The 11,893-nt window shown below is 39.5% G+C and overlaps 1 protein-coding gene across 1 annotated transcript in view; it reads right to left on the reverse strand.

The window, feature by feature from the left end:
- Nucleotides 1-11,893, reverse strand: part of RBM6 (RNA binding motif protein 6) — an 87,233-nt gene that overhangs the window by 53,344 nt on the left and 21,996 nt on the right. The window contains exons 2-4 of the mRNA XM_015819419.1: nucleotides 7,991-9,296; nucleotides 7,308-7,397; nucleotides 5,869-5,938 (exon numbers count right to left, since the gene is read on the reverse strand). Of these exons, the coding sequence (XP_015674905.1) occupies nucleotides 5,869-5,938; nucleotides 7,308-7,397; nucleotides 7,991-9,296 (1,466 nt within the window). The remainder of the gene's footprint in view (nucleotides 1-5,868; nucleotides 5,939-7,307; nucleotides 7,398-7,990; nucleotides 9,297-11,893) is intronic.

An 11,893-nucleotide genomic window follows, 5' to 3' on the forward strand; every position in this document is an offset into this window, starting at 1 on the left:
AGGACTCCGAGATCCCTCTCTACTATTGAGCAAGGTACCACCTATACTGTACCTGTGCATTTGGTTTTTCTTGCCTAAATGTAGAACCTTACTTTTTTTACCATTGAATTTCATTTTGTTAGAGAGCGCCCAATGTTCAAGTCTGTCCAGATCCTCCTGTATCTTAAGCCTATCTTCTGGAGTGTTGGCTATTCTTGCCAGCTTGATGTCATCTGCAAATTTGATGAGTTCCCCATCTATCCTCTCATCCAAATCATTGATGAAGATGTTGAAGAGCACTGGGCCCAGAACAGAGCCCCAGGACACCCCACTACACACTTCCCTCCATGTAGATGCAGTTCCACAGAGGACCACAAGCTGAATACAGCCGGTCAGCCAGCTACAAATCCATCTGGTGGTGATGCTGTCTAACCCACATTTATATATATGTGTGTTTGTGTGTGTGTGTGTGTGTGTGTGTGTGTGTGTATGCATATATGTGTATATATTTGTGTGTGTGTGTGTATCTACAACTACATATTCTATTATGTAATCATAATGCAACTTTAGTTCCCCAAGCATTTAGTTCTCAAAAATTACTTAAACATAACTAATCATTTTCTAGATCTGGAATCAAGATTTTTGCCTCATGTGATAGAACCCTGTTTGGTTAGTTATCCGTGTGGCTAGCAATGAGGCAGGAATAAGTTGTCAAAATGCCATTTTTGTGTTCTGCAAATCTTAGGGAAAGAAGTGAGTTGCTATCAAGTCTTGCATTTTAATAATTTTCTTCTAAGATACCTAAAATTAACTATATAAACAATTACTTAATTCAATATAGGCAGGTGCATTTTCTCTTGTGTATATATCTGGCCATTAAAGACAGAAACAGGCTGGATTTCTAAATACTGCAAAAAAATGGGTAGGTTGCTTTAACATTTATAAGAAGTCATAAGTCAGGTTTTATTAAAGAAAAAAGGGCCTTATCACTTGATAATTCTTCTGATCAAACCAAAGCATCTTCAAGGTGCCCCTCAGTAAATTAGCAGTAAAACAAACACAGAAATTGTCCAGGTCTATAAAATATTTGACTTCTACAATACAGTGCATTTCTAGACTTGCTTTGCATTTATTACGCTTTCATTCCGCCCGATATCTGAATATCTCTAAGTGGATTACAAGTTATTTATAACCTTAAATGTTTCTATTTTTTTAAAGCAAACAAAAGCAGCAAAACAATATAAATAGCAAAGTACAATTAATATTAGTTCAGGATAAATGTAAAATATAAATCTAGTAGTTCACAGTTATGGCCATTTAATTCAGAGTACAAAATGCCAGGGGAAAGAATAATGCCTCTCACACTGAAAATGTATTAACTCAAGGGCCAACCAACATTTCCAAAGGAGAGTAATCCAAAAGTCTCACTACCAGAGGGTCTTCATGTGGAGCTACTGATTTCACTTCCCTTGAGGGATGCATCTAGAACAGGGGTATCAAACTGCCGGCCCATGGGCCAGACGCATCATCCGGAAACCAGGCCCACCCATTGCCGGCAATGGCAAAACTGTCCAGATACATCTCGCGACGTCACATGACATCGCGAGTTTGACATGTCTGATCTAGAAAATGTCCACCAAGAATCACTGGAAAACCTGAGCAGGCGCATATGGGAAGATATATTTTAAAGATATATTCTCCTGATGTCATTCAAAGCTTCAGCAAAGACACCACTAAAATCTTAAATTGGGATCAGAAATATATCAGCATTGAAAACAGCTGAATAATAGATTCAAGTCACTAAACACAAACTCCTTTTCTCAGGGATTTTCATCTCAAAAGATTCACTACTTTGCAAGTTTCAAAATGATCTAATTGATGTAATGAAAATAAGAATTTGCAAGTACTTGCTACACTTTTATAGATTATCCTATTTTAATACGCTATTGTATCTACTGTACTTACTACTAGTAACTAAGTTTCCGTGGCAGCTATAGTATTTTAGTGAGACAAAATCTTCCAAAAATAAACATTTTGATGGTTGTCTATAATTTGACCAATGTCATACACATTAATATAAGGAAATAGGAATGCATTTGTTATACAATTTTGTTCAAATCTAAGTTAGGCGATATCACATCCTTTTGATACAAAATATGCAAAACCACAATGAAAATGACAAATAGCATTTTTAGTCCACATGCATCCAAAGGATGACATAGACTGAAGCTGCTGAGGCACAATACGTAAACATGATTTGACACTACTTAAAGCAGGGGTCCCCAACCCCCAGTCCATGGACCAGTACCGAGCCGCATGCCAGCAACCGGTTCACACACACAAGCAAACCCCCATCCGCGGGATGCAGGCAGCACACAAAACCACGCACCCTCCAGTCTGCGGAAAAACCTTTCTCCATGGAACTAGTCCCTGGTGCCCAAATGGTTGGAGACCTCTGACTTAAAGCATGCTTATGCACTTTATTTTCTTCACACTTGCAATAATTTTAAAAAAACAATTTGTGGGGGCTAAGACAGCTATGCTTTTTGCAGCACTATACAATATAATGGCCTTATCTAGATAGCAATTTTATAACCGTGTTTTCTGCAGATTACTACTACTTATAATATAGTTCTCCTATATCGTATAGTAATTAGTGCATATACTAACCATTTATTACATACCATGTAAACAGAATATATGCTTACCCAAAAGATGACTGTCCTATTCTATATCTTTACATATATATGGGACCTTACTTGTAAAACTATGTTAAAAAAAGCTGACATGTGCTAAGGGAAACAGACCCAAACTTAGTAAGCCGGAGGTCCTGCAGCTTGGCAGCCCAGCTGGGGGGGGAGGGAAACCAGGCTGTGTGAGCGGCGGTCCGGCAAGCACATGCCCGTAGCTCCAATCACACAAGAAAGAAGCCTTTGGGGTATGGTCTCGGCTCCTTCAGGCTTCTCCAAGCCAAAAGCTTTTGCATAGGGATGGAAGGCCTGAAGCAGGGCAAGACTGCTCCCCCAAAGCCTTTCGTTCATTGCAAAAGCTTTTGACACCGAGAAGAGAAGACCATGGGGGAGCAGTCTTGTGCTCCTTCAGATTCACCAAGGCTGCCCACACTCCAAAAGCAGATCGGATATCCTGCGCAGGCAGCCTTGGTGAGTCAGCAAAACTGAACAGGGCACGCTTGTCCTACTCATCCTCTGCTCTCACCACTCCACTTTTGGAGTATAGGGACCAGGCGGCTTGGCGACCCGTCTGGGGAGGGGGGAGGGAGAAGAGGGGAACCGGACTGCGTGAGCAGCAGGCCAGCACGCATACGCAGCTCCACTCACGCAAGTGGGGCTGCGCGCACACACACAAGCCTGCCACTCATGTGGCCTGGTTGTAAATAGGCCAGGGCCTGGTAGTGGGCCATGGCCCACAGGTTAAGGACCTCTGTAGTAAGCTATACCGAAAGTAGTTTTTATTTCTATTTGCACAGAACATTTGCAGTGCTGTGCATCATGTGGCAATGTGCACATCAAGATTACAAAACATCAGGAAACACTCAGAAAACAGAACTCAGATTTAACCATGAATAATATTTACTTATTTATTTATTTTATTAAGTTTATATGCCACCCCCCTTAAAGATAAGGCGACTGGATTACACAGAACATGGTTGTTTTACTAGAAGTTTGACATTATTAACAGTTACAAGGCCCCCAAATATAAAATTATAAATAATACTAGTCAGGTATGTTAAACTAATCAGAATATCATGCTTGAGAAAAGTGATATAAAAATGAACATTTGCAGGGGAAAAGATTTCCCACAATCTACCTTCTAAAAGTCTTGCTCATTATTCAAGACAGTAAGGGATTAGCTCATGGCTATGTGTTTCATAAACATTACTGAATTAAATCTCTGCTTTCAAATAATGAACTTAGATTGAAAAAAAGCTTGTGAAGATGAATATTTTAGTTCTGGGAAATTATTCTCTTTCGTGCCAAGAGCAGATAGGTCATATACACGTAAGTTAAATACACAGAAATTTGTGGGATAATAACAGAATTCTGTATTGCCATAGATTTTTCTCTGTGTACATTTTTCTGTATGTCACAAAATGTCTAAAAAGCAAGCTCTACTTAGTGCTGAAATATACATTAGTCAGCTGACTCCAATTTGTCTTCTAGATGCTTTCAAAACAGATCACAGCAACAAGAACAGACAAAAAAAACCCCACAAGAGCGTATTTTGCCCTATAAGATCTGTAATGTTTGTATCCCTTATTCTATATCATGTTGAACTTTATGAATATTTATTCCATGCCAGCATATTACAAATGTTCCCTAATGAAAGTCATCTGATACCAGTAATGGACATAAGAATTGGAGCCAGGAAACTGTCAACAAACCATTCTCTGAAATAAAAAGATAGTCACCCAAGTATTCATAAGTAAAGATTTTATTGATCAGTTTAGAATTATTTGCACCTGATGAGTCTGATGAGAGGAATCTTTTAAGGATAATATATCAAACATTCAAATACATCTTCAGATATATTAACAGGAACAGAGTCCAAATCACAGAAAGTTGTTTACTTTGATCTGGTCAGATCCCATTTTCAAAAAGAACAATGATAATTGAAACAGGTTCATCAGAGAGCTACCGAGATAGGATCTGAAAACCGAGCAATATCATGAACAATCAAATTATCTGGCTATGTTTAGCTTACAGAAAAGAAAATTGAGGGGAGGTTTGACGGCTGTCTTCAGATATTTGGAAAGTTCTCGAATGGAAGAGGGAGTGGTCTTATTCTCTCTAGTCCCAGAACAGAGGACAAGAGCCAGTGGATTGAAATTATGAGGAAGGAGGCTGAGGCTAGATATCAGGAGGAACTTCCTAATTGTACAAACTGTTTCCTAAGTGCAATGTACTGCCACATTGCACGGTTAATTCTCTTTCACTAGAGGTCTTCAAACAGGGGCTATAAGGTTATCTATCAGATATTCTAATATATCCTGAACATGTTCCAGGTGATTGGCCTAGATAGGATTCCACGGTCCCTTCCAATTCTATGATTGTAAGACTATTTTTATTGAGATTGCTATAGGAAAAGGATTCCAGAGACAATTTTTTATTTTATTTTTTAAAAAGTCACTGAAGACAAACTTTTAATAGTTCTTGAATTTTATGTTAGAACAAGTTTATCTTCTGTCTTTCAAAAGTACCTAACAATATTAATGCAGAGCTAGAACGGGTGATTTGCAACTGAGTTTGCTAAACCTAATGCTGAAAATAGCAATCCAGTAAAAAGGCAAGTGAATAGACCAGTGGTGGCGAACCTATGGCACGGGTACCAGAGGCGGCACTCGGAGCCCTCTCTGTGGGCAAACATGCTGTTGCCCCAGGCTTGCCTCCCCCCGCGACCCACTCTTCTCCAGGACCCCCCAGAAGGAGAGTCGCCCCTGAGCGTGGCCCACATGGAGCAGCACAGCCAAGGACATGGCAGCCAGGCAGCATAGACAAGACTCTGCCCTCACACCCCATCGTGCACAGTTGATGCTGCAGGGTGCGGGCAGAGGGCGTGACCGCCATAGTGCTGGTGGGTTGCCTGGGTGATCTGCGCCAGGCCCTGGAGGCGGTGAGTGGCCCTGCGGGCAGGCGAGGCAGGGGATGGGGGCGGGGCAGGGGGTGGGGCGGGGCCAATTTTTGGGCACTCGGTCTCTAAAAGGTTCGCCATCACTGGACTAGACCATATGCCCCAAATTCCTCTTAAAATCAAAATTATAATGCTAGCGAGAAAAAACTGTACCGATAAGGCAGAATGGATCACCTGATCAATAATTATAGAAACATTAATGTAAATCTAACAAACTTAAAAAATTGAAAAAAATCCCACCTGTGGTATAATCTTTTAGACGCAGGTTTTTCACTGGTGTTCCATCACAAGCTTGGAAAGCATTGAGAATCTATAAAAACAAAGTGTCCAGTTAAGTGATAACGCCTATATTATACTGACCATTTTAACACTGAATATTCATTCTGTTTGTCCCCAAAACAAGTAACAATGATTTCACATTAATGGAAATGAAAATGGAAAGCACTTGACAATGTAAGCTGAAGTACAGCAAACACTGTCACAATAATTTCACTTTTGCTACATGTTTTTTTTTTGGGGGGGTGTGTGTTTCCCTTCAATTTCTCTAATATATTGCAGATTGACCTCGTTGAGCAACCTTATATTTTCATCCATTCGAAGTTACGGCAGTGCTGAACAAAGGGACTTATAATCATTCCTCCAACTATTGTACTTTCCCTGCTAGTCATATGATTGCAATTCAGGCATTTGGGAAGGGCTCATCATTATGAAGGTTGCAATGTCCTAAGTCACACGATTACCAGTTGTGTCCTTCACTGCCAGCTTCTGACAAGCAAAGTCAATGGGGAAGCCAGCAGGAGTTCACGAATGGTGACTATATGACCAGGATGCTGCAACTGCATAGGAGTCGCCTAACAAGTGCAACTGCAACTGCAAGTGCTACAACTTCTTCTGTCACAAGTCGACACAGTCATGTGATGTCACGATTTATGACATCACTTATCAATTACCAATCTCAATTACCATCCTTAAGTGAGCACTACCTATAAAGCTTTGTTCTGCCACTGTACCTCAGATTATAGTGTTCAGAAAAAGCTGCTACCTGTTTAAGGATATTAAAAAGTTAATCTGTTTTAATTGTAAAATAAATACAGATTAGATATTGAAGGAATTTGGAACAGCCCAAGAAAAGTCAAAGTCTTGTGATCAACGCCAAACTACCCTGCTGAGAACCTAATCCTCCTTTTTGTTAAATCAGGGCAAAACAAATGTATCTTCTTCCTATTAAAGCATTCCAGTATTAAAAGAAACATAATATATATATATAACTGGCACATTTAAACATTTTAAGAAAAGTAACTAACTTTGAAACTAACTTTGAAACTACATTAAACTAACTTTGAAACTACATTAAAATGAACTAACTTTGAAACTACATTAAAATGAACTAACTTTGAAACTACATTAAAATTATGCAAACTTGTCATAAATCACTATTAAATCAGCACAGATCTATTTTTCCAAATACAACTCTATTAACATTTTTATAGAAACTATGTTAAACAGTCAAAAGCAAACTGCAGGCATTTTTTTTCCCTTTCTCTCTACAGTCCCTGAAACCCCTTCTAACTGCATTGTTAAATTCTGTTTTTCTATTATTTGGAACTGAGAAACACAAAGCTATAATATACAGTTAATGTATCATCTATTACTAGGTAAGCTTCATAAACACAACTTACCTCATCTTTTGTAGCAGTTTCAGGCACTCTTCCTAGTCGAATCAACTTGCTTGGCTTGGTATCTTTGAGACAGGTTCTATAATCCTGGTCCTTCAAAATAAAATTCAAAAGGGTTTTAAAGTCAATAGTGAAGCAGAGGAAAGATGCAACAAGTCAAACATAGTTGAAAGTGTGTAAATTCCCCTAAAAAGGTACACTGCAATCCATAATTATTTACATTTTATAAAACATCTTATCATCAAGGTGCTAAGATTGCATGTAAAAGACATCAATTTGTAAGAAAAAATTAGAACTAAAGAAATTAGGCACAGAAAGCTATACGGAAGACTCAGTGTTTTATTGATTAAAAAGTGAAGTAAAGGTTTATAGGTTCAAATCCACCTTCAACCATGGATTTAGGCTGACTATTATCCCTCATACCAATCAGATTGGAACAGAGAAAACTTTGCCTATCAACTTAAACTCAAGAAAAGGCAAAATATAAACCCAATTAATAAATAATCTCATGTTACAATACCTACACTTCAATTTACAGATTTAATTATGCAAGGAGTGAGGTGTAATGGACCAAAGGAGAATTAATTTCATTACAGCTCACAGCTTTTATTTTTAAACTGTTATCATCTTCTAGTAAGCATTTTATAAATGTGATTAAGATAGAAGCTTTACAATAAATTGCGTACCTGAAGATCTGGTGGAGAATCTTTACAAGATTTCCCATCAGCAAAAGATTTGCCGTGTTCATAGTCAAAGACCTGACATCCTGGAAGACGATGATCTACATCTCGATACTCAATGCCCCTGTAGTCTGTATCCTGCCTTCCAAGGAAATCCAGATCACTTTTTTCTTTTAGTCCAGGTAATTCAGTTACTTGCTCTTCTTTTGCAGAAATCTCCTGATTGCTAACAAAGCCCTGAGCGGGCTTATCTTGGTCCGGAAGATTGGGAAGATTGCGGCTATTTTGGAACTCTAGGGAAGATTCAGTCTTAAGATTTTGTTCTTGGGGTTCTTCCTCTTCTCTGGCTCTTGATTCTGAATGTGGCAAATCCTCATTCTGAATACTCAATGAAGACCTATCTCTAGCAACTACAGTCTCTTCTATCTTGCATTCTCTATCTGCTGATTGTGGTGTAGATTGACTGTGATGAAAATCTACAACGTTTGAGTCTGCTGAGAGTCTCTCCCTTTCTGCAAAATCCAGCGGTGGTGGGGCATCCCTACCTCTAAAATCTTGATCAGCCTGAGGTTTTGGCCTATTTCTGAAATTTGAGTGGGGTACATCTCTGTCTCTGAAGTCTGAATCAGCTGCACCCATATTTCTCAAATCTGTATCAGGTACATCTCTTTTCCTAAAGTCTGAATATGGTTGCTCTCTGCTCCTATAATCTTGTTCAGGCATGTCTCTTGCTCTAAAGTGTGGGTGTGATCCATCTCTATTTCTGAAATCCAAATCAGATGTTCCCCTAGCACGACACTCTGATGAAGTATCCTCTCTGCCTCTATAGTTCACTGTGTGAGCTTCCCTATCTCTATAGTTCATTCGGAATGTATCCCTATTTCTATAATCCATAGGAGGAATATCTCCTCCACTATAATCCACAGCCTGGCCTTCTGTATCCTGAAAATTTCCAGGATACATCTCCCTACCCCTAAAGTCTGGAAGGAGAGGTACCCTAGCTCTGAAGTCCAACTGTGAATCATCCCTACTCTGAAAATCTGAAGGCGAGTAATCTCTGTTTCCAAAATCATGCATAGGACCCTCCCCACCTCTGAAGTCACTACGTGGTCCATCTCTACCTCCAAAGCTGAAAGTAGATTCCTCTCTGTTCGCAAACTGAGGATTGAGGATGCCTGGGAGTCCCTGGATATCAAAAGGAAGTGATTCTCTGCCAGAGAAGGTGCCAGAGTGTCTTTCTTGAGCAAGACTATCAAGGGGAGGAGAGTAATCCCTGTTCCACCCGGGAGCAAATCTTTCTTCTTGGCTCCCACTGTAGAAATAAAGACAGTGTTATTCATAATGTCCTTCGAGTTTGTAATTTACACATCAGCATGTTCTTCTCTAACTTTAACAGAGCTGTTCAACAGTAAGATCCGCAGAAGATAGTGAAGTTTGGTAGTCTAAGAGGTGGTAGTATACGACAGACGTGATAAGTAAACTTGCGCACTCTTATGTCACCATAGTTCCCAGAAGAACTCAACATGGAATACCTGAAATATTAATGAATTAAGGTAACAATCTACATAGTCTCACAATAAATTAAGTTGGGAACTTTAGAGAGTTTAAGAGGCCACCATAATTATCTTGCATGCTCCTTCAGCCAGGGAATATTCCTTAAACCTGGTTTTATCACAATTTTAAAAAGGAATTTTTTAAGCTCTCCTATATAAAGAATTCCTTGTTCAACATTCAAAGAAACAGTTCTTAATACAAGACACTATTTCAATATATGTAAACTTCCACATCTTGTCTTTCCAATGTTTTGTTCTACTTATTACCAGTTGGAAGGGAACTAAAAGCATACTACACTATTTTACAGCAAAATTACATTTTGTAAGTTATTTCACAATTGCATAAAGATAGAAACAATGATAATATTCTTGACAGTATTCCTTTGCTATTATAATTTTTCATTAAAATTGTTTATTTTGGCAGTGGTCTGAAGAATTTTATTTTACTCTTAACATAACATGATTTATTTAGGACACTTGACTCCTTTCTAGAGAAAAGCACACATAGAGAATATGTTTGAAATTAAGGCTCAAAACTATCTCTAGTAAACTTAGTTTGCAAGAATTTGAGCAATTATATAATTTACTCAAACACACTAAAACGATAAACATAAATATAAATGTTTTGTTGTTTCCTTTTATTCTTCTAATAAAGGTGTAGAAGAGTTGGCCCTATTCCGATATAGAAGTTTTGTACAATTCCTTACTAGCTGGCAGTTCTTGAGTTACTAAACTGGAAGGATACAAATTCATAAAAAAATCAATTCAACCTTAGGGCCAACATCACTTTTTTTAGTACTGACATTCTTTCTCATAAATAGTTAGTTCTCTGCTCATCCCTTACCACAGGTATGGAAACATTTATTTTTTGTCCCTTCCATTATCCTGATTTATGTAGCGGGATACTACAGAGACAACTTAGGAAAGAAAGTAATGCATATTAAGGCTGAAGCCTTGACATTAGATCTCTTTTAGCCCTGTTCAGTTGTATACATCAGAGGTCCCAAACCCCAGGGCCACGTTACCAGTCCATGCCTGTTAGGAACTGGGCCACACAAGCAGCAGGCAAGTGAGTGAAGCTTCATCTGCGCATTCACAGGATCTAGGTTACCCATGAAACCATTCCCACCTCCTCTGGTCCACGAAAGACAATTTTTCTTCCAAATCCGGGCCAGAAAGATTGGGGACCACTGGTATACATTATTTTAAAAAAATAGGGATAAAACAACATCAAATAACTTCAACCTTTCATTTCCCCGCAACAGTCAATAATGTAATATTCTTTCCTGTGTACCTATTATATTGAAGAAAAGTTATTTACACTAATAGATATAACCCAATGATCAAGGAAATGCAGCTATAGGTGGTCCTCGACGTATCACAACAATTGGGACTGAGACTGTCATTTTAGATTGGCATGGTTTTAAAGCGAGATATCACTTGACTACAAAAAGCGAGATACAACACGATTCTAATAGCAATCCCAGGAATCCCCATTGTGGTCATTAGCCAAAAATTGTGGGTTGTTAATGACCAGTCAAGGCATTTCAGGCTTGGTCCCTTTCAATACCAAGCCTCAATAAGGTAAAGGACTGCCTCCAATTTCTTCCACCCACCTACGGTATTTCCCTCCCATCTTTGCTCCTTGTTAGGTGGCATCCTGCCTTCTTAGGTGGCAAGAAGCCCCAGAATCACATGGTATTGAGGCTTCTTGCCACACCCTGGGAAGCTGCAGATGCCCTCACCATTCTGTACTCGGACACCCCTGACACCCTGTGCTCCGCTGCCCCAAATGACCTTCCCCATCTTCTTTCTCCTGCTGCTATTGAGATATGTCCAACCCTTTGCACCACAAAGCCAGCAAAAGAAAGTCTCTTTGCACCACACTGCTCGGCCCAGCTAGAATGGGGCTTCCTGGCACAGCATGGCTCTAGGGATGTTTCTTGTTTTCCTGCTTGCTTCTTACTTCTGCTTCTTGCAGTACCCTGGGCTGTGGCAGAGGTTCCTGGTGAACCTCAAGAACCAGAAGCAAGCAAGTAAACAAGCCAGAAACAGCGTCATATCCACAGAAGGTCAGGAAGCTCTGGCCCAGTCTGGCCCAGAAGCATAGTCCAAAAGGGCTTGCTTTTGCTGGCTTTGCCCAAAGGGGCTTCTTGGCGCAAATAGCTAGGCTGGGCATAATTCATCAGCAGCATGGAGCACCCAAAGGTCTGTTGAGGTGGCAGAGTATATAGGGAGGCATAGGACCAAAAGGGCATAGATGTGAGGATGTAGGCGGATGGGGGAGTTGAAGCAATGGATTGCCAAGTGCCCAAATTTTATCATGTGACCTCAGTGGCACTGCAATGGTTGTAAC

Source organism: Protobothrops mucrosquamatus, unplaced genomic scaffold (genome assembly GCF_001527695.2).
Source record: "Protobothrops mucrosquamatus isolate PMUCROS unplaced genomic scaffold, P.Mucros_1.0 scaffold918, whole genome shotgun sequence".
In the NCBI taxonomy this organism is placed as follows: Eukaryota; Metazoa; Chordata; class Lepidosauria; order Squamata; family Viperidae; genus Protobothrops; species Protobothrops mucrosquamatus.